Here is a 24,512-nt window from a genome sequence, read left to right on the forward strand (position 1 = left end):
ACACACACACACACACACACACACACACACACACACACACACACACACTTCTTCAGAGGAGTTAGGAGAAATGTCATCTTATATCTTTCTTTTTTTTTTTTTTGAAATAGTATGTTTTCCCCCAGCTGTGTTAAGAAAATTTTTAGCATTCATTTTTACAAGATTTTGAGTTCCAAATTTTTCTTCCTCCCCTCTTCTGAAAATGATAGGCAGTTTGATATGGTTTATTCATGTACTATCATATAAAAATATTTTCATATTAGTCACAGTTGTGAAAGAAGAAACAGATCAAAAGGGAAAAGAAAACAGAGAGAATAAAGTAAGTGAAAAAACATCTTCTGATCTGCATTCATAGTCCATTAGTTCTTTAACTGGATATGGATAACATTTTCCTTCGTGAATCCTTTGTACTTGTCTTAGGTCATTGTGTTGCTTAGAAGAGCAGAGTCATTCATAGTTATCATCACACAATGTTGATGATACTATGTATAATTTTTTCCTGGTTCTGCTCATTTCACTTAGTATCAGTTTGTGCAAATCTTTCCAAGTTTTTCTGAAATCAACCTGTTCATCATTTCTTATTGCACAGTAGGATTCCCTTATATTCATGTACCACAACTTGTTCAGCCATTCCCCAGTTGATGGGCATCCCTTCAGTTTCCAATATTTTGCCACCACAAAAAGGACCATTATAAATATTTTTGTAAGTGTAGGTCCTTTTCCCTTTTTTATGTTATCTTTGGGATACAGACCTAGTAGTGGTATCCCTGTATCAAATGTTATGCACAGTTTCATAGCCTTTTGGGCATAGTTCCAAATTTCTCTCCAAAATGGTTGAATCAGTTCACAACTCCACCAACAATGCATTAGTGTCCCAGTTTTCCCACATCTTCTCCAGCATTTATCATTTTCCTTGTCTGTTATATGAGCTAATCTGATAAGTGTAAGGTGGTGCCTCACAGTTGTTATAATTTGCATTTTTTTAATCAGAAGTGATTTAGTGCACTTTTTCATATGCCTATAGATAGCTTTGATTTCTTCATCTGAAAACTGTCAGTTCATATCCTTTGACCATTTATCAATTGGAGAAAGGCTTGTATTCTTACAAATTTGACTCAATTCTCTATATATTTGAGAAATGAGGACTTTATCACAGACACTTGCTTTAAAGATTGTTTCCCATCTTTCTGCTTTCCTTCTCATCTTGGTGTCATATCTTCTTTGCAACTATGGTTCTGTGTAACTTTGCAGCATTCACTTTTTAAAAAAATACGTTTTTATTGATTTTTTATATCAGCAGAATTTCTCCCAGTGTCTTTCTCTCTTTGTTTACTCAGAGAGCTATCCTACATAACAAAGGGTTAGTTTTTTTCAAAGAATTATATTTTTAAAGATAAAGATTTTGAAAATCCACAGAAATGATTAAGACATTGAAAATCTGAAATCATATTCAGTACTCAGCACTTGTGAACTTCCTGCCTCTACTGGGGATAGGGAGTACCTTCTTATGTTTTTCTTCCTACTCCATTTAAACTTTGAGCTCCTGGTTGGCAGAGATTGTTCTTTACCTCTTTTTGCATACACAGCATTTAGCATAGTGCCTGGCACACTGATATAAACTGAGTTGGGGCCTTGCTGATTTCTCTGTGATTTTGCAACTTTCACATTCAGTTTTGTATTTATTTTTGTTATTATAGTTATTATGCATGTTGTTTTCTTGGTTCTGCTAACTTTGCATCAGTTCATATATATCTATACTTCTCTGTATTCTTTATTTTTCACAGGAGAGTAATATTCCATTGTATTCATATGATATTCATTATTCATTTAGTCTTTGTTTAGCCATTTCCCAATAAGCATGTACTTTCTACCACCAAAAAAAAAGTACTGCATATGAGGACTTTTTAAAATTTATGTTTTTTTTTTTAAATACCACCTTTGCTACCTCTTCCCTCAGTGAAAAAGGGAAAGAAACAAAACTTTTTTAATGAATATGTATAGGTAAACAAAAGCAAATTCTGGCATTGACCACATCCAAATACATATATATATACACACTGAATCCATCATTTCTGATGGGAGGTGATCTCAGGGGATCTCTGGAATCATAGTTGATTATTGTGTTGATCAGAGTTCTTAAGTCTTTCAAAGCTGTCTTCACAATGTTGTTATTATATAAATTGTTCCCCTGATTCTGGTCACTTTTGATAAGTCTTCCCAGGCTTTTTGTGAATCCATCCATATGAAGAGTCTGTGTCAAAAAGTAGACATCTTAGCCACTTTGCATAATTCCAAACAGTTTTCCAAAATTGTTATACTGATTCACAGCTCCACCAACAATACACTAGTGTATCTGTCCCACAGTCCATACAGTATTGACTGTTCTCATCTTTTGTTGTCTTTGCCAGTTATCATGGGAGATGAAGCCTCAGGGTTGTTCTGGTCTGCGTTTTTCTTATAAGTGATTCGGAGCATTCTTTTATATGGTTGTTAATAGTTTGAAATTTTTTTGAATATTATTAATATCCTTTGACCACTTATCTGTTGAAATGGCTTTTGAACTTACCATTGGCAAGTTATATATAATTCTACGTGTGTGTGTGTGTGTTTATGTGTGTACACAAAAAAACTCTTATCTGAGAAATTTGATACACACTGTTTTGAACTAAGGGACATGAAAGAGGAAGCTTTATTCAATGATTTTTTTTTAATTGCTTTTCCTGGCACTTATTAAGTGAAGTTCCTAATCATAAAATATCCATTAGAATTGAGGCTCAATCTTATAAAAACTATTCTGTTAACCTTCATAGCAGAAAGTACTCTAACTTCTATTCCTTTGGCTAGTGACTTTAGGGATAAGAATCATTATGTTGCATGTGGATTTGCTTATCTCTGTAGTGAGGTTCAGAATTTTCCCTGTTGAGAATTTATCTTAGTAATTTTACTGATTAGTTTTTACTTTTGTCAACATGATGCTTATATCCATTTTATTATTGGCTCTGAAGGTCTTGATAAATCACTCGTTAGAATGAGTTAGTGAAGCTATGAAGCCTTCCAGAAAGGTTTTTAAAAAAATATACCTGGCTGGTAAGGGAGGAACATAAGAAATTGATTAGTTATTGTTTTTAACTCTAATAATTTCTGACTGTTGCCTTTAGCAATCTCTGCATTCTTTTATTTCCCTGGTATAAAAAATGAAGCAATATACTTTACTTGTAGATTGTCTCCTGTTATCAAATATAGGGACTCCTAAAAAGCTCTTTTATGTTCTCTAAATCCTAGCTGTCTCTTTGGTTAATTCTTTCTTCTTTGCAGTGTCAGCCTTACTTAGCCATCTTCACGTAGGCTGTTTGAGTATGCACCATCTCTTTTCCAAGGAAAGTTTATTGCATAAAGTAAAGAGCTATAACATTTTCAGAATTTGATGCTTAGAATGCAGTGACTCTGTGAATTTTGGTTTGCTTCATTATGTAGCTTAAAGATGTATATTTTTAAACTTCCCTTTTAATTAATCATTATCATAGATTGTTACTCTCAGCAGATTCTGTAGTCATAAGCCTGGGGTTATAACAGTTAAGCAGGAAGCTTCTTCCAGGAAAAATTTCAGTGTAGTCTCTGTAATCTTTTCTGGTACACCATTATCAGGAATTTGCTTTGGTCCTCCATTTGGTAATTGAACGTTTTTTCCCTTTGTTATGTAGGAGAAACTTTTTTCCCCCTTTACTTATTCAGTGATGATAATGATGATAGCTAATGTTTATGTAGCAACTACTATGTGCAGGCAATGTGCTGAGCACTTTACAATCATTTTCTTATTTGATCCTTGAAGCAACCTTACTAGGGAGTGCTATTTTTATCTTCTCCATTTTACAGATGATGAAACTGAGGCAAACAGAGGTTAAGTAATTTGTCCAGGTTCATACAGCAAGTAAATGTCTAAGGCTGGATTTGAAATCAGTTCTTCCTGACTCTAAGCCTCAAACTCTCATCTATCCATTGTATCACCTAGCTGCCCCCAGGTGAAATGAACTTCTCTCTGTCAAAGATATTCCTCCTACCCCGTCTCATCTCTGTCTTGCCTTATACTCTTCCCTCCTCTCCTCACCTACAGCCCTCATGCTTGGAATATGTTGCCTTTTATTCTACCCTGAATTCTCCCTGCTGAAGTCTTCCTCTTTTCAAGGCTCAATTCAGTTACTACTTTCTTGGCATTTGGTTCGTGCACTCTCCTTCCTCCCACAAAAGTGATCTCTTCCTTCTGTTTCTAATGACTCTTTGTCTGGATCTCTGCTTTGCACTTAACACACTCTGCTTGTTTCATACTTGTGGTACATGTCTCTACAGAAAGAGAACATGAGATTCCTAGCTGGAAATGACATCAGAAATTATCTACTCACAGCCTCTCATTTTACAAATGAAGAAATTGAGGCCAAGAGAGGTCATAGCACTGGTAATAAGTGGTAAAACTTGGATGTTGTATCCTGTCTGTTATTTTACAAACTTCTTTAGGATAGGGACTGTTTGTTTCTTGGTATTTTTTGGCATCCATCACAGTGCCTTACACATAGTAGCACTGAACTGAATTAACTGATTGTTGAATTATCATTACTCCAGGTCCAAGTCCAAGTGCAGCAGTCGCCTCAGCAAGTCTCAGCCCAGCAGCTTTCCCCTCAGCTTACTGTCCATCAAGCCTCAGAGCAGCCTATCCAGGTCCAGGTGCAGATCCAAGGGCAGGCCCAGCAACAGGCATCACAGGCAATACAAAGTCAGACTCTGCAGAGCCCGAGTCCCTCTCAGCTTCAAGCTGCCCAGATCCAGGTGCAGCATGTGCAAACTGCCCAGCAGATCCAGGCCACAGAGATCCAGGAAGAGCACATACAGCACCAGCAGATCCAAGCCCAGCTAGTGGCGGGTCAAGCTATTGCTGGAGGCCAGCAGATACAGATCCAGACAGTTGGTGCACTTTCCCCACCACCTTCCCAACAAGGTTCCCCTCGGGAAGGAGAGCGGCGGATCAGCACTGCCAGTGTCCTTCAGCCTGTGAAGAAACGTAAAGTAGATATGCCTATAACTGTGTCATATGCTATTTCCGGGCAACCAGTTGCTACTGTGCTGGCCATTCCACAGGGCCAGCAACAAAGTTATGTGTCCTTGCGGCCAGACTTGTTAACGGTGGACAGTGCTCACCTGTATAGTGCCACTGGGACCATTACCAGCCCAACTGGAGAGACTTGGACCATCCCTGTTTATTCAGCTCAACCCCGGGGTGACCTTCAGCAGCAGAACATTACCCACATTGCTATCCCTCAGGAGGCCTACAATGCTGTCCATGTCAGTGGCTCACCAACAGCCCTGACAACTGTAAAACTGGAGGATGATAAAGATAAGATGGTGGGCACCACATCGGTGGTGAAAAACTCCCACGAGGAAGTTGTGCAGACCCTTGCAAACTCTCTCTTTCCAGCCCAGTTCATGAATGGCAACATCCACATTCCAGTGGCAGTGCAAGCTGTGACAGGAGCCTATCAGAACGCAGCGCAGACTGTTCACATTTGGGACCCTCAGCAGCAGCAGCAGACAACGCCAGAGCAAACGCAGCAGCAGCAGCAGCAGCAGCAGCAGCAGCTGCAAGTCACCTGTTCAGTAAGTCCCATTTGTCAGATTTATGTTGTGTCTAGTAACACAGTAGTGTCCGTTGATCTCTTTGAAGCCATGTAGTAATGACAGTGTTCTTTGAGAAAAGGGATTGTAAGAAAATTCTCTTCCTTTCGGTTATCTTTGCCTAGTATGCAAATAGACTGCCTCTAGAGTGTCTTTGAAGTAATTAGAAACTCTAAGGAAGAAGACTCTTAGGGCTTGGGTAGTGGGAATGGGTAATTAAGTGGCATGCACTTATTAAGGGTGTACTATGTGCCAGGCACTGTGCTAGTTGCTGGGGATACAAATATAAATAAAAAGAAACTCCCTGCCTCGTGGAGCTTAGATTCTGTTGGGGGATGGACAACACATGAAAGGAGTCTGAGAAGGAGTTGTGAGAGGGGTACAAGGAAGTTCACCTTCTGATCCTTGGTGGTAAAATTCAGAGAGGTGGAAGCATTACCAGGAGAGGAATGAAGCTTGGCTGGAGAGGACCTGTCTCTGAAATGGAGGCCCCAAAAGGAATTTTCCAGGGGGAAAGGGGTGCCAGGTTAGGTAAGGGATATTGCAAGGTAAGGAGCCCCCAGACACTGATGGGACCTATGAGTACTGATTTGGAAAGCTTTTCTTGTTGATGTTATTGTCTCATAGTGAAACCCCAAATGGACATAGGATTCTTACGGATCAGATCTTATACAGGTTGTCCCAAAAGTCTTAGTGCAGTTTTTTACCTTTAATAGGAACAAATTGCATATGAAGAATAAGACCCGGAGAAGTAAGGTGACAGGCCCTAGATTACATGATGTAGTAGATAGAGCCAAGATGTCAACCTTAAGCAAGATGTAAAAAAGAGGAAGTCATAAAGGCAGGAAAGGATGAAGAGATGCAAAGAGGACCCAGGAATTAAACATGTAGAAGAAGGGGACTGAAACTGAGGTGCAAAAGGCTTGAGCGGCCTCATTTTCTCATTTGAGAAGTTAGATCCTCATCTGCTATATATTACATCCTTGGTCATGCTGTATATACAACGGTGAGACTGCTGAGTTGATTCCAGGTAGTTCCAGCATCCGAAAACAGAGATGCAACAGAGAAATGCAATTTCTCCATTTGTTCGGCAGAATTGTGAGGTTATTTTTCTCCTCCACTTTATATATTCTCTCTAGACAGTTTTTTGACATTCACATGTGGAAGTGTTTAAATGTTTCTCAGTAGGAGCTACTGACTTGCTGGCATGTCTTTGTGGTTTGAGGTCTTCAGTACATCTTTTGCACCTGTGATCTTTTAGTGGAAAACACTGCCCAGAAACCACAATTATATTTGTATTACTTACAAGTAATTTGTATAGGCCTACATAGAAATGCTGTCATCTATCAGGGTAATGATAAAATTTCAGTTTTAAAATTGCTTGAACAAAGACACTTTTTTTTATTCCTCTTATCTTATCCACTCCAAGATTTATGATCAGTATTGTTTCATAGAACTCACATTTCAGAATTCTCAGATGGCTCTTCTTAAGTATCTACCTCTCTGTCTTTGCAGAATTGTGCTACTAGTGAATTTGTTGCTTAGTTGTTTTTTCATTGTGTCTGACTCTTTGTGACCTCTTGTGGAGTTTTCTTGGCAAAGATACTGGAGTGGTTTGCTATTTCCTTCTCTAGCTCATTTTACAGATGAGGAAACTGAGTCAAATAGGGTTAAGTAACTTGCTCAAGGTCACTTAACTATTGGGGCCAGATTTTCAACTCAGGAAGATAAGTCTTCCTTACTCCAGGCCCAGCACTCTATCTATTGTGCTACCTAACTGCCCTTAGGAGGGAAAGGAAAGGTCAAAGAGATGTTGTGGAAGATCTTAGAATCTAGTTGTGAGATAAATTATAAATATTAACATAGCAATTAAAGACTCTCAAGTGGTATATTGTGTAGTACACAATTGAAAGTGCTTTAGGAATTGTAGATTGAGTGCAGTTAAGAAACATTTTGTGAAGGAAGAGGGATTAAAGCTGGTCTACGAGGAAGGCTGGGATTTGGATTGAGTGAAGAGGATAGGAGAAGACATGTTATTTATTTATTTTTTCTGCCTAGTGTGTGTCAGGCACTTTATTTTTTTGGTGAGGCAGTTAGGGTTAAGTGACTTGCCCGGGGTCAGACAGCAGTAAGTGTCAAATGTCTAGTCTGAGGCCAGATTTGAATTCAGTTCCTCTTGGCTCCATGCCCGGTTCTCTGTCCACTGTGCCACCTAGTTGCGCCTAGAAGACATTTTAGATAGCAGAAATAGTGGACAGAAAGACCCAGATGAGGGAATGGAAGCATTGTCAGTTGTAGAAAGAACAATGAGTTGATTAAAGTGATGCTTTAGAAAGGCCTTAGTAGTGCACAGGAAAGTCTGGAGTCAGGAAGATGACTTGTTAGGGACTTTTGCAATATTCAAGATGGAGGTAAGGACCGCAAATAGAATATGAAGACAGAATGGATGGGATTTGATTGGTAACTAGATTTGAGCACTAAAGAAAGGAAACCTCCAAATGTTAGGAAATGGAAGGAATGGTGTGCTATTGACAGAAGTGGAGAACACTCAGTTTTAGGACAAGGATGTTTTCAATTTTAGACAGAAGGATAGTCAGGTGAAAGGCCAAGATATGAAAGTATGGGTGTCAGTAGTATAGAAGCAAAGGTTTTAATGAAAGTGAATGTTGAGGAAAAAAGAGTAGAGGGCAGAGACTGAGCCTTGGGAGTAGTTTATAGTTAAGAGAAGGAAGAAAAGCAGGAAGAGAAGCCACAATGTGAGTGGAAACTAAAGGAGCAGAGAAAAGGTGGTCATTGGCAATGGCAAATACAGAAGAACAATCAGGTAGGAATAAGGACTGAAAAAATTTATGTTTGACAAGAAAGAAGGTCATTAGTGACCTTGAGAGTTTTAATGAAATGATGGTGTTCATAATTATTCAGAAAACTGGAGATCGTGGATATAAGATTCCTTAGCTGAGAATCTTGGGAGTATTTGAAAGTAGAGGGAGGTTACCTGTATTGAAGATCCTAGAAAGCAAGCCCTGAAGATGCTTTAAACCCTGTTTACTATAGCATAGGGATAGAACCTTCTGAATATCTGACCTGTGCTAGATGGAGGAAAGGAGGGTGTTTGTTGATTGTTAGGCAACTAGAACAATTTGAAGGTGATCCTTTCCTGATGGGTGATTCCTCGAGTAGCCAAGAAGCATTGCTTCAAGAAATAAACTTGAGGGGTGGCTAGATGGCAAAGTAGATAGATCACTGGTCCTGGAGTCAGGAGGACCAGAGGGACCAGAGTTCAAATCCAGCTTCAGACACTTGACACTGTCTTTGTGACCTTTGCCTCCCCCCCCCCAAATCAACCCAAAAACCCAACAAACTTGAAATAAGATGTTCTTTGAAGTTGAGTATTGGCATCCCTCTCAGAGCCAGTTAAAAAAACTGCTTGTCCCACCCCCACCCCTTTAATTAGTTTGGATTTTTTGTTTTCCCATTTTTTCTAAGCATCTTCTAAAAGTTTGGTACATCCTCATGTATTTGTTCTTGAAAGCAACATTCTTTCTTTCTCCTCTGTTTCTCTTTCTCTCTCTGTCCTTTCTCTATAGTCTTTCTTTTCCTCTCCAACCTCTCATTTTTTTAGATTAACAAGGGTTCCTTTGGCATTCTTTCTTTGGGGTATGAAGTAGTCCTGTTTTGGAACCTTTAGAAAATTGTCACCAAAGGAACTGAAGAAGTAGATTAATCTTGAGGTTTTCACTAAAAAATGTCTCATGCCTAAATATGAGTCATGTTTTGGGAAGAGAGTTGCTATGGGATTTTATTCAACACTATTGCTTGTTTGAGGCCATGTATCCAAGCTTGAAACTGAAGTTGAATATGTGTAGATCACTTCATATGATCATTTTTGTTCGTTGTAGGGTCCACAGAACACAAAGTACTTGTTTATTAGATGTTTGCCATCAAATCCTTTTGGAGAAACAGATTTTCTTTTTAAAAATATAATGTTTGCTTCTTATTGGATGACTTTCAGATTCAAATGAAAGCTTGAATCTTTGTGAATAATTGAAAAGTAGAGGAAATTGAAACCGACTGACAGTATACAAACAATTCTCAATTTATGTAAATTCACATTACAGAAATTCACCTTTACATAAAGAATTCAGAAAGAAATCAGCATTCCAGAAAACATCTGTGTTAACTTTGTTGTCTCTCTCTTCACTCTTGCCCTTCAGCTCAGTGCTCCATAGCCTTCCATCCCTTCACCAAAAAAAAAAAAGAACCCAAAAAACCCCAACACACTCCACAAGTGAAAGCAGAATGGACAACAGAAAGACCACCACCACCTGATCTGGGGCTTGGCTTGAGACCTGACTGAGAGAAGAGACCTTTGCCTCATTCATCCCACCCACTATCCCCCTTGTGTCTGTCTTTCATCCATTCATACTTGGGTACTGCCTGTCTGTCCCAGGCCTCTGTATGTTGCTCATCCTCTCCTGTCTGTGTCCATTTCCCATTTGTCTGTCCCCTCATATGCTCCTGCTCTCATATATCTGTCCCTGGTGCACGCCTGTCTTTGAACCATGTGTCAGTACCATCCCTTCTCAATGTGAAGCACTATTTCAACTGGGGGAGCAAATTCGAATTACTTACTGCTTTATATAGAGCTCTGGAGTAAAACTTACATAAAAATTTACACTTACATAAAATGAGAACTGCCTGTGTTAACTGAGAGAATGCCTAAGTTATGGATCACATAGGTTCATGCAATAAGGGAAGAACTTTAATGGTCATCTAGTCCAACCCACTCATTTTTTGGATGAGGAAGTGAGACCCAGAAAGATTGTCGCTTGCTCAAGGTCATACAGATTGTAAATAGCAGAGTCAGGGTCAAGTGGTGATCAGATGGGATGTGAAGAACAGTTTGGGGTCTGAGGCTGTCCAGTGCATCATGTGCATTTACACTGGATGACTCACAAACCAGGATAACCTGGCTTCTGGACTTCATGCTTTTCATTCATTTTGATTTCCAAGGTGAGTCCTATATAACTAGTTCTTTCTCTAGAAAAAATATTTAGCCATCCATTAAGATCTTTCTGGTCTCCTTCCCAGACAGCCATCTTTCCTGCCATTTGTGGGAGGCAGCAGCCCTTTTAGCCTACTTATGAGTAACTTGCCATCACTGAAGAGAGAGGAGGCAGGAAAGGAGGAACTGCTATCCTGGCCTCTCTCGTGGTCCTACCCCCATGATTGGATTTGTTTTGTGGGTCAAGAAGGATAGAGGTGTGGGGTAGCTGTGTGATGGCCAGGATTAATGCCCTCCATGTGATTTTCCCAGTAAATCAATTAAGCATTTTTTATGTGCTTATTGTGTGCCAGGCATTGCATTAAGTGTTTAGCATACAAAGAAAAAAAATCATCTCAGTCCTCAAGGAGCTTCTTTTCTAATTGGAGAGACAGTGTGTACATAGTTATACACTGAGTAGACACAAGGTAACCTCAGAGGTAGATGGAGGGACCAGGAAAGAAATCTTCTGCTTCCTGTACAAGGTGGCATTTATGCAGAATCTTGAAGGAATACAGGAATTCCAAGAGGCAGAAGTGGGGAAGCATGAGAGACAGCCAGTGCAAATATAGGAGATGGATCTTCTTATGAAGAACAGCACATAGAAAACCAGAATATACAATAACAATATTGTAAGGACAGTCAACATGATTGGCCCACCATAATTCCAAAGGACTCATGACCTCTTCATTGGATCTTTTTGTATTGCCAGAAACCTGCTTTTTACTGGGCAGATGTCTTACTTCTGGACACTGTCATGCAATGCTTGCTCCTCTCATACCTCTAGCACACCAGGCCAGAAAGAGTTAGTTGTTCTCCACTGCTCCTTTCACATTCTCCCAGTCCTGCCATCACGTGGGAAGCTTATCCTTTGAGGTGTATGCAGTCTCATCTGTTTCACCCATCAACTACCCTCTGGCCTACTCTGTCTATTTTTTGAAGGAGTTTAGTACCTTGCTCACAGTATTTCTTGACACCCCAACTCCTGCCCTCATACTGTTTTTTTTGTTTACATTTAACCTAATTTTATTCATGCTTGCTTTGGGATAGGGAATAGATCATTCAGAAAAATATACCCCTGCCCTCATACTTAAAGGCTTCAGAATTCACACTGATGTACCTGCAAACCTCCTAGCCTTCTGTTTCATTAACCTCTGCAATACTCATAGACTATATCTCTACTTCAGTCTACCTGAAAAGATGGTTATGCCTAGATCTTAAACTTTGAAATTTCCATCACTGATCATAATTATCTGTGTTTCCCTCTCAGCCTCACTCCTCTTAAATCTATTCTTTGTTCTAACTTCAACCTCTAGTCCCTTTATCTCTTCTTCTTCCACTCTGTCGTCACTCTTCCTCAAGCTTTATTTTTTTTCTTTCACAGTCTTGAACTCTATATTTAACAAGTTCACCAATTCACTTTGCTCTACCCTTGTCTCTTAGCCCTTCTGTTTTCTTGTCTTGTCAATCCTCAGCCCTGGATCATCCCCAAAATCTACCTTCTCCAGCTGCTGCTCCTAATAATCCGAACATTCCTGGAAGAAGTCATGGGCCTAGAAGTACTTTCTAATCTCACTTAGGTCCTCACAACTGAAGAGCAATCCTTTTAGTCATCTTTCTCAAACTGTTTCCCCCACTAATTTATTGAGAAAATTAGAGTCATCTGTTATATTTTCCCTTACATTTCATAATCCACTCCTCAAAACCCTTCTATATTTTCTTTTTTTTTCCAGATTTAGAACTCATCTTTAATGAGATTGGAGAACTATTACATAACATTCAGACCAAAATACAAATAACTCAGCAATTTTACATAGGAAAGCAGGCAGCTCTTGGGCTACATCTGACCAAAGGGCACCAGAAAGGAATAGAAATTAAGTGAAGTACTTTCAAATCAAGTTTTTTTTTAATTAATTTATATTTAATTATCAACAACAAAACTAACAGAAACCACATGATTACCTCAATAGATGCAGAAAAAGATTTTGACATAATACAACACCCATTCCTATTAAAAACTTAGAGAGCATAGGAATAAATGGAGTCTTCCTTAGAATGATAAGTAGCATCTACCTGAAACCTTCAGCAAGCATTATATGTAATAGGGATAAGCTAGAAGCATTTCCAATAAGATCAGGGGTGAAACAAGGACGTCCATTATCATCACTGTTGTTCAATGTGGTACTAGAAACGTTAACTTTAGCAATAAGAGGAGAAAAAGAAATTGAAGATGTTAGGATAGACAAAGAAGAAACAAAGCATTCACTCTACAGATGACATGATGATATACTTAGAGAATCAACTGAAAAACTACTTGAAATAATTAACAACTTTAGCAAAGTTATAGGATATAAAATAAAGCCACATAACTCATTGGCATTCTGTATATTACCAAGAAAGCCCAACAGCAAGAGAGAGAAAGAAAAATTCCATTTAAAGTTACTGTAGATGTTATAAAATACTTAGGAGTTTATCTGCTGAAACAAACCCAGGAACTACATGAACACAATTACAAAACACTTTTCACACAAATAAAGTCAGATCTAAATAGTTGGTAAAACATCATGGGTAGGCTGAGCTAATAAAATAAAAATGACAATTCTACCTAAATTAATTTACTTACTCAATGCCATACCAATCAAACTACCAAAAAATTATTTTATAGAACTAGAAAAAATAATGGCATGATTCATCTGGAAGAACAAAAGGTCCAGAATATCAAGGAAACTAATAAAAAGAAATGCTGGAGAAGGTAGTCTAGCCATACTAGATCTTAAATTGTATTATAAAGCAGCAGTCATCAAATCTGCTTGGCACTGGCTAAGAAATAGAGTGGTGGATCAGTGGAATAGGTTAGATACACAAGACAGAGTAGTCAATGACTATAGTAATCTACTGTTTGATAAACCCAAAGACCCCAGCTTCTGGGATGAGAACTCACTATTTGACAAAGACTGCTGGGAAAATTGGAAAAGAGTATGGCAGAAACTAAGCAGAGACCGAAATCACACCATATACCCTTCTATATTTTCAGCACCTTCTTTTGCTTTAGTTTCTGAAGAAGAGATGGCCCTTCTCATAGCTAAAGAGAAAACCTCTCTTTGTACCCTTGATCCATTCATAATTATCCTCTGGGAATTTGCTCAAGAAATCATTCCTTCCTCTTTTATTTTCATTTCTTTGTATCTACTGGCACCCTCACTGCTAGCTTCAAACATGCTCAAAACTCACCTTTCTTTTAAAAACCTTTGGTGGATTTTGTCATCCCCTTGAGCTATCATCTTATCTCTCTCCTTCATTACTCAATTCCTAAAAATAATTATAGAGCTCTGTTACTTCCATTCACTTCTCAACTCTTTGGTGGTCTTGTTTTTAACCCTGATACTCTTCTAAAATGGTTCTTATAGTGTACAAATGATCTTAACCACTAAATCTTATGACCTTTTCTCAGTCTTCATCATTCTTGACCTCTCAGCAGCCTTTGATGCTGTCAGCTTCTAGATACTGCCCTACTTTTAGATAATTTTTCTTCCTTTCCCTTCTTTGACTCTTCTCTCCTTGTTCTCCTGCCATTCTGATGACTCCTTCTCACTCTTCTTTACTTAATCCTAAATTTTCTCTATCTTTCAGGTGTGGGTGTTCAAGAAAGCTCTGTTTTGGATTCTCACATCTAATTTACACTCTCCCTTCGTGATCTTATCTTTCTCAGGTTCAGTTATCTTCTATATGCAGTTAATTGTGAAATCCACATATAACATCCTATTCTCTCTTGAACTGTGGTCCTCCATCATCAGATTACCACTAGTCCTCTCCCCCTTAATATCCTGTCAACATTGTGATTTCTTTTTTTCAATTAAATTTAATTTAATTTTCACTTCTGAGTTCTCTCTCTGTCATCTTCCCCTCTACCTCCTCTTGAGAAGGCAATAAAAACAAAATCTGTTACAATTATGTATAGTCAAGCAAAACAAATTCCCCTATTAGCCATATGTATGTATCTATCTATTGTATGCTTTAATCTATAATCTGAGTTCGTTACCTCTCTGGAGGTGGAAAGCATGTTTCATCACACCATTGTAATTAATTTCATTATGTCCAGAACATAATCTCTCCTGCCCCTAATTAGGTCTCTCTTCCAGACACATTCATTAATATTAAAGATAGCATCCTTCCAGGTACCCGGGTTTTAAATACGAAGTCAGCTTCAATTTTTCTTCCTCTCTAAGACCCCATATTCGACCAGTTACTAAGTTTTGTCCATCCTGGGCCCAAAATATCTTCAACATATACCTTGCTCTCTACCAAAATCTTAGTTCAGGTGCTAATCAAAATTCACATGAACTATCATATTTTGATCTCCCTACTTTTCGTATTTCCTTTTTCTAATTGATCTTTCATAAAGCTTCCAAAATAATCTTTCTAAGATACAGACCACATGATGTACTGACTCTCCTGCCTCCTTCAGTGGCTTCTGATTTTTTTCTAAGACAAAATACATACTTGTTAGTCTGGAACTTTTGGCTTTCCACAGTCTTGCTGCAGCCTTCCTTTTTAGCCTTATTGCACATCACCCTTTCCCTGTACTGTATATATTCAGGCCTAATTAGATCACTAGTGGCTCCCCAGGTATTTGCCTGTCCATCTTCTTCCACAATCTATTTCCACAAATTGTCTGCCATTCAGAAGTGCCCTGTCTCCTCACCATCTTGACCTCCCACAAGGCTCAGTTTAGGACAGCTCCTCCATAAAGCCTTTTCTGAACTCCTCAACTTCTCCCTCTTCAAATTTCCTTATATTTACATTTCTTTCATGACCTGCATTACCCTAGTCAAATGTAAACTCCTTGAAAGCAGGGACTGTTTTGGTCATTTCTTTCTAGTTTCTTCTCCTATGCCTACATCCCTGGTTCAGTGCCTCAGTACAGAAGAGACACTTTTTAAAGGTTTGAATTGAGTTAAACTACTTGGCTTATTTCTACACTTGAACAAAATTACTGTATCTCTCTGCTTCTTATTTTGGCAGTGGAGAGGGAGGTACATTACCCTAGTGATTAGTCATGATGTAGGTATAGGCTGTGAACCTCTGATATAATTGATGTAAGGGACCCAAAATGATGATGTCTCCTCTACCAGTGCAGAAAAGTGTCTTAGACAGTTGCGGGAGACATTGAATAGTAAAGTGACTTGTCAGTATAGCTCTCACTCTTCCATGCTGCTTCTCTGATCACTTTTAGTTTAATCTCATTAAACTCAGTTTAGGCAGTCAGGAAAGAACTGGTAATGGAAGAAATGAGTGGGGTGAAGGGAATAAGCATTGATTTTTTTCTTTTTTGGGAGAGGCTTCAAGTCCCATTTATTTATTTTTTTAAACATTTTTATTTAAAATTTTGAGTTCCAAATTCTATCCCTTCCTCCCCTTTCCCCTCCCCTCTCCCTGAGGGTAAGCAATTAGATTTAGGTTATACATGTGCAATTATGTAAAATATTTCCATATTAGTTATTTTGTACAAGAAGACTCAAAGAAAAAAATGAAAGAACGTGAAAATTAACATGTTTTAGTCCGTATTCAAACAATATCAGTTCATTCTCTGGAGGCAGATAGTAACCATCATTAATCCTTTGAGATTGTCTTGGATCATTGTATTGCTGAGAATAACTAAGTCATTCACAGTTCTTCATCGAACGGTATTGCTGTTACTGTGTACAACATTCTCCTGATTCTGTTCACTTTACTATACATCAGATCATGTAAGTCTTTCCAGGTTTTTCTGAAGTCATCCTGCTTGTCATTTTTTATAGCTCAATAATATTCCATTACAATCATATATAATAGCTTGGAACAAGCAGTTATTTATTTAACTTTACTTTTTCCACTTAATAGTATTTTATTTTTTCTAATTACATGTAAAGATAGTTTTCAGTATTCACTTTTATAAGATTTTGAGTTCCAAATTTTTTTCTCCCTTGCTCCCTCGCCAAGATAACAAGCAATCTGATATAGGCTATACATGTACAATCATATTAAACATATTACCACATTAGTCATGTTGTGAAGGAAGAGTCAGAACAAAAGGGGAAAACCACAAGAAAGAAAAAACAAAAACAAAGAGAAGATAATATGCTTTGATCTGCATTCAGACTCCACAGTTCTTTCTCTGGATATGGATAGCGTTTTCCATCATAAGTCTTTGGGAATTGTCTTAGATCATTGTATTGCTGAGAAGAGCTACCTGTCAGAGTTGATCATCACACAGTGTTGCTGTTGCTCCTGGTTCTGCTCACTTTACTCAGCACCAATTCGTGTAAGTCTTTCCAGGTTTTTCTGAAATCTGAAATTTCTGCTCATCATTTCTTACAGAACAATAGTATTCGATTACATTCATATACTTCAGTTTATTCAGCCATTCCCCAACTGATGGCTATTCTCTTAGTTTCCAATTCTTTGTCACCACAAAAAGAGCTGCTATAAATATTTTTGTACATGTGGGTCATTTTCCTTTTTTTATGATTTCTTTAGGATACAGACCTAGTAGTGGTATTGCTGGATCAAAGAGTATGCACAGTATTATAGCCCTTTGGGCATAATTCCAAATCATTCTCCAGAATGGTTACATCATTTCACAACTCCACCAACAGTGCATTAGTGTTCCAGTTTTCCCACATCTTTTCCAACATTGATCAGTTTCTTTTTTTGTCATGGTAGCCAAACTGATAGGTGGGATGTGGTACCTCAGAGTTGTTTTAATTTGTATTTCTCTAATCAATAGTGATTTAGAGCATTTTTTCATGTGACCATAGATAGCTTTAATTTCTTCATCTGAAACATCTGGAACAAGGATTTATTAAGTACCTATTACATGCCAGGCCCTGTGTTAAAGGCTTTACAAATATTATCTCATTTAATCCTCACAACAACCCTGTGAGGGAGGTGCTATTATTATCTCCATTTTATAGTTGGGGAAATTGAGGCACAGAAAAATTACATGATTTTTCACAGGGTCACTCAGCTAGTAAGTGTCTGAGAAAAAAATTTGAACTCAGGTCTTCCTGACCCTAAGCCCCTTTAACACCAAGATGCCTAAGAAGAAGAAAGGCCAGAGGACTGCTTAATCAGGTGAGACAAATGAAGTGTCTCATTTACCAAGCATCATGGAAAGAAGTCGGTGCTGGATATTTGGTCATATGACCAAAGTATCACCTAGAATTTTCTTAAACTGATAAAACATTTTGATATACTCCCTCTTTGTTTTGTTATCTTTACCCAGAATCTGCTGTACTTGTTGGGAAGCAGAGGATAAAAGCAATGATTTAAACACTGAAGGAAAAGGAATTTTTCCTGTATGAATAATACTGTAGCAGTTGTCGATATTTGTTAATCTAAGAATTCAATATATTATTGATGGAGGCAGAAAAGTTTACACAAAAATTTGAGTTGGGTGTTTACCAACCCCAAATAGTCATATATTACTTTTTCTTTTAAAAAAATAAAGTTTCTTTTGGTTAGTGTGCTTCCCAGATGTACCAAAGGAGCCTTTCCTTGTAATGAAGGAAAACATTTAAAACTTACTGAGGCATTGACTGCATTGAGCAATAGATGCAGAAATATTCTAAGCACATAGTCTCACCTTTCTACTGAGAGGAGGGAGGCACATTTCTTCTGTTCTCCTGGCCAAGATTGGTTATTTAAAAATTCATGGTTTTATAGTAGATTTAATTTAAATTCAACTTAACATACTGTACCAAAAGAGAGAAAATTGCAATTATGCTGATGCTCACCATTCTATTACTCAGAGAGCATGTGAGATGGAATAGGTGAATATGCTGTTTACTCAGTTGATCTTAGTTCCCAGGTGTCTTTTTTAGTGTGAGCATCTCCAGGCTGAGAATGATTTCAGAATCTCCTCTCCTTTATACCCACTGATTTTCATTCTTCTTAAACTGATAGCCTTAATGAGTAGGTCATTCTTTGTTGACCTTTTTAGCATTCTGAAGCAGTAAAAAGAAAGTTAGATGGTTGGTGATACAATATTATCACATTTATATATGAAGACTTTAGAGGTCATTGAGTCCAACCCCTGTAGTTTAGAGGCACAGATTAGTTAAGTGACTTCTCCAGGTGACATATATAGCTAGTATCAGAAGTAGGGTTTTTAAAACTCAGATCTTCATAACTTCAAGTCCATTACTTCCATCTATTACACTAGAAGTGTAAAACTCAGCCAGGTGCATGTAAACCTCCCAAGTGCTGCCAAAATCAGTGTCTAAAATATCCAAACTTAAAAGCAGAAATTTGCTCAGGCTGCAGCAATAGGGTGGAAAGGTTTTGTGATGCTGGGCAGAGAACTAAGGTACAGTGGGAATGGAGCAGGACACTTGTTGGGGGAGGGGGACTGTTTGACACTTCACTAAGTTTGAGGGAAAGAACCCAGCATCCAGCTGTGGAGCACTGCTGTCCCCAGAAGTTACTAGAGTCGGAGACCTAAGGCTGGTGACCTGGGAATTGACCATTATGGGAGGAGACTGAGTTGTTTTGATGTCCATTCCTCAGGGAAACTGCTGTGAAAGGGGAGGGAGTCAGAAATTGATCAATTGGGGGAAATAAAGGAAAAAAAGACTGAAGTTATCAAAGGTCTCAGGAAGAAGAAAACTCAAAGACTTTGAGCATAAGCATATAAACCAACACTAAAGACATTAATAGCAGAAGGAAATCTGATGTCCAAATCTAGTAAATGGCATAGGCAACTAGTTATAAATGTTTCAAGACAAAGGAAAATGATTCTGCACTTCATAAGGCAGAGGACCTTTGAATTTTGATAAGAGCTTGGACCCACTGTATGCTATTTCTGAATAAATTAAAAGAGAAATATTAATTGTGAGAGCAGAATTTGTGGTCTTTGCAGCAGAAATAGTTGGCAGAACAGAAAAACTTGAATCTTCAGTGATAAGTCTCACCAAAGAAACAAAAGAAAGGATAACTGATTAGAAATCAGATACACAGACTTGAAGGACAACATGGAAGAAAGGAAACCAAAAGCAATAACACTAAAAGAAAAACATGCTCTCCATACAAGCAAAACATTGATCTTGAAGACAAGATGTGTAGAGACAACTTTAGGATTATGAGTCTCCTAGAAGAACACAAGTAAAAAACTTCAAAACCATAATGCGTAATACAAGAAAACTACCTACAACACAGAAAAGAAAGTGCTTTTATCTAAAGACTTAATAGATTGCTTCCAGAAGAAAACAAACAAACAAAAACAAGGCTACCATCTCCAAGACACATAGTGGTTAAATTTAACAGTTGATTAATAAACAAAAAAATCTGCAAGCAAATGTGAGAAAGACCTTCAAATACAATAAAAGAAAATTTAGATAATGGGAGCTATTCTGTATTTACCAGAAAACACAGGGCGAAATGCGTTCCAGAAGATGGATATTCAGTAATAGAGATATTCAAGACATTTTTACAGTTAAGACCAGACCCTAAGGAATTACTTGCTACTCAAACACCCTAGATGATAGAAATACAAGAAAGTTAAGCAAATGCAGCAACCGCAACAGCAACAGTAACAAAATAGCAATTGAGAGAATATTAAGAAATTTCTTTCTAAATGTACATGAGACATGTATATGAAAGAATTCAAAGAGCAGTGATAGTGAAGAAAGTCCTGAAAGATCATGGATCAAGCCACATAACACCCACTTTACAGGTAGATAAAAGTTTGCTTGTTTGTTTTTGTGGGACTAAATTACATTTTGAAACTAAATTGTCTAAATTACAACATGGGAAGGTACATAAAGAAAGGAGAGCAGAGGAAGAAGATAGAGGGAACTATGTGATGTAACCTAGTCAAGTCAACAACTAATCAGGAATGGAAAATGACTCATGCTGTCTCTCGGGAAAATGAGCACCTATATGAGAATGGGTAAGGAAGCAAAAGAATGGATTAAAAAAAGGGGGAAATCCAGTTTTAGTGGTCAGAGGGAATACCACTGATGAATGCTGCTCCTTTGTATGAAGAGATACTCTATAAAGAAAGATGGGGATGTTACAGTGAGTATAATCTGTAGGAATTGTTTGCTTAGAGAAACTATTTATCCTGCCTAAGAAAAAGGGGAACCTGAACTTCTGAGGAGCAATTGACACTCAGAAGAATGAAGATTGTGATGCATGTAAGGAGGGGCGGAATGACCAAAGAGTCATCCAAAGGTCAAGTATGAACTAACTGAACAATCAGGGACATAGGAAGACTCCTACCATGGGATAATATTCTATCGCCTGTAAGACCAGTATTTACTTTTTTTCTTTTTTCTGGCTAGGCAGTGGGGTTAAGTGACTTGCCCAGAATCACACAGCTAGTGAGTGTTACATGTCTGGGGCTGAATTTGAACTCCGGTCCTCCTGACTTCAGAGCTGGTGCTTTATCCACTGCGCCACCTAGCTGCCCCAAGAACCGGTATTTCTAAGAGTGAGATGCAACAGAAAAAAGTAGGGCAGAGGGAAGATCTACAATGCAATAACAGAAACTGTTTAGAAGAGAGCACTCAGAATAGGTACCTCAAAAGTTTTAATTTTATGAGTAATACAGAGAATAAAGAAGGACTAAGTAAGTATAAGGGCCATGAATCAAAGAATATAAGCCAAGAATAGACAGAAAGAGAAGATAAATGATGAAGAGAATAAGGTGGGGGAAATCCTTTATAAGAAAACACAGAATACTTTTATAAGACAAACATAGTCCTCATCCCTAAAGCAGGGAAGGATAAAACATGGGAGAACTATAAATCAGTATCATTAATGGATATCAATTCAAAATAAAAAATAAAATCTTGTCTATATTATAGCTATTTATTTAAGAAATCATCCATTATTACTAAGTTGGTTTTATTGGAAGGATGCAAGGATCCTTGGTTTAAGTTTAGGAAAACAGTACAATCATATTTTTTAAAATATCCAAAACCATATGACTATCTCAGTAGTTGTAGAAGCCTTTGGAAAATGCAACATTCATTATGCAGAAATCTCTACAAAATATGGGCATAGAGGGAACTTTAATATCCTGAAAGGTATCTATCTAAACCCCAAAACAAGCGTCATATACAATCAGCCATATACACGTACAACCTAATATTAGTTGAGATAATTATAGAAAGGCTAACAACAGCAATAAGACAAGAGAAAGAAATTAAAGGCATAAAGTTAGGTAGAGAGAAGATAAAATTTTCCTTATTTGCTGATGATAGGATCATATATGTGGATAATCCTAGGGAATCAACAAACTTACCAATCTAGACAAGTAATAACTTCAGCAAAGGAGAAGGCTACCAAACAAACCCTCAAAACCCAAATGCATTTCTATATAATAGTAACAAAATCCAAGAGGCAATAATAGAAAGAGAAATCCCATTTCAGATAACTATAAAATGCATAAAATACCTAGAGATCAATCTATTAGAACACATTAGATTCATTTGCAAGATTCCATAATACATTCTAAATGGATACATTACCTTAGTATTAAATATTATACTGTCTAAAAAATTAGAAGAAAAGCAGATCTTAAACCTCTCACAGGTATGGTTAGAAGCTATATTCTCAGATAAATAAGAAATAGAGACAACTGCAAAAGATAAAGTACATAATTACAAGAAATGGAAAAACTTCTGTACAGGTAAAATTAATATGCATCAGAAAAGAAGGTAAGTGGTCTAATAGGGAAAAAAATCTTTTAAATTTCTCTGATGATAGTTTGGTAGCCAAGATATATAAACAATTTCTGTACACACATACATACATACGTACCAGTTGTCATTCCCCAATGAATAAATGGTCAAAGGATATGGACAGATAGTTGTCTAAAGAATGCTTCAAATCTACTAATAAAAGAAATGCAAATCAAAACAACATTTAAGATTTTACTCATACCCTAAAAATTGGCAAAAATTATAAAAGATGACAGTAGTCAGTCTTGGAGGGGTTGTAGGAAAATACGCACTGTTAGTGCGTTGTTGATGGAGCTGTGAATCAGTACCAACCATTTTGGAAAGCAGTTTTGAATTTTGCAAAAAAAAGACTAAAATGTCCATATGCTTTCAACCAGAGACTTCATTACTGGGCTTCTACTGTAAGGAAGCCGTTGATAAGATCAAAGTCCCCATACACACCAGACTATTTAAAGGATCACTTTTTGTGAAAACAAAGAATTAGAACCAAAGTAGAAGCCTATTGATTGAGGAAAAACTAAACAAATTGTGGTACATGAATGTAATGTAATGTTACCTTGCTGTAAGAAATGACTGATGAATACAGAAGATTATATAAAGATCTAAATGAACTGAAGCAGAGTGAAACAAGCAGAACCAAAAGAAAAATACATACAGTAATTACAGTAATGCACATGGAAAGAACAAACACATAAAAGCAAAAATAAAGGTTGCAAAATTATTGTTTAAAAAAAAATCAAGTATGTCTCAAAAGAAGACAAATGAGAGAACACTTCCAAACACATCTTCACAGCAATGGCAGATCCACAGGTTTTGTGTATTGCAAATTTTTGAACTTTTGTAGCACATTGATTAGTTGTGTTGATTTTCTCTTTTTTGTCTTTTAAAAAAAATTCCTGATTATTACATGGGATGGCTCTCTGGGGGGAGGAAGAGGAACACTGGGAAAAACTCTCGGAATGTAAGAAACAAAAGGCATCAAAAAACTTATTTCAGAATATTCATTTATATTCATATATCAGTTTATTCAGTCATATTTCAATCAGTGGACACTGTTTTCAGCTTTTCTTGCCACGAAAGTACAACTGTGAGTAATTTGGTAATACACAAGACCTTGGGTAGGCAGCTAGGTGGCACAGTGGATAGATTGCTGAACTTGGACTCAAGATGACCTGAATCCAAATCGGGCCTCAGACACTTACTAGCTGTGTGATCCTGAGCAAGTCACAAAACCTGTTTGCTTCAGTTTCCTTATCTGTCAAATAAGCTGAAGAAGGAAATGGCAAATTACTCCAGTATCTTTGCAAACAAAACCTCAGATGGGTGCACAAAGAGTCAGACTTGACTGAAATGACTCAACCACAACATGAAACCTTTCTTCCTGCATTTGACTGTGTTGTGTAAAGTGTCCAGTAATAGGATCTCAGGGTCAAAAGTCAGTAGTTTTATTAATTTCCTCACATAATTTTAAAGTTAGTTTACATAATGGTTAGACTAATTCACAGCTCCACCAACAATGTATTAATGTACCTTACTTGATAAGTCCCATTAAAAATTGATTATCTCTATTTTTTACCGTCTTTTCCAATTGCATAATTGCAACATCATATGATTATTGATAATTTTAAAACTTTACATAGTTTTATTTTTAAATTTAGTTTTTTATTCTAATGTTTTAAAATTCTTAAATGAGCCCTTCTAAATACACAATAGAACACTTAAAGAAGATTTTACATGAAATAGTAAATCTCTTCAATACTACTTGCTTTTTTTTATAATGTTACTTTCTTTTTTTATAATTTTTTTTCAAGACTTGTCTTTTACTTCCTTTTATCCTTTGTGCATTTAAATTTTTTTTTCAAATGGTCCTCCTTTTTTTGGGGAGTGGGTCATCTTTTTTGTATCACTACCTTCCCTTAATGCTCCTTTTCCCCATTAAATATAGAGGGGTTAAGCAAACTTTATTTTATAACAAATAAGCATAGTTCAAGCAAAACAAATCCACACCATGTCTATGTCTAAATGTGTATGTCTTACCTCCACACTTGAGTCCTTCACTTCTCCTCTATGAGATCAGTGAC

General features: G+C 37.3%; 1 protein-coding gene across 2 annotated transcripts in view; it reads left to right on the forward strand.

The window, feature by feature from the left end:
- Nucleotides 1–24,512, forward strand: part of QRICH1 (glutamine rich 1) — an 85,801-nt gene that overhangs the window by 44,654 nt on the left and 16,635 nt on the right. For both annotated transcript variants that reach the window (XM_027836974.1, XM_027836973.1), the window contains exon 3: nucleotides 4,615–5,643. In XM_027836974.1, the coding sequence (XP_027692775.1) occupies nucleotides 4,615–5,643 (1,029 nt within the window). The remainder of the gene's footprint in view (nucleotides 1–4,614; nucleotides 5,644–24,512) is intronic.

Source organism: Vombatus ursinus, unplaced genomic scaffold (assembly GCF_900497805.2).
Source record: "Vombatus ursinus unplaced genomic scaffold, bare-nosed wombat genome assembly UNPS02014820.1, whole genome shotgun sequence".
Classification (NCBI taxonomy): Eukaryota; Metazoa; Chordata; class Mammalia; order Diprotodontia; family Vombatidae; genus Vombatus; species Vombatus ursinus.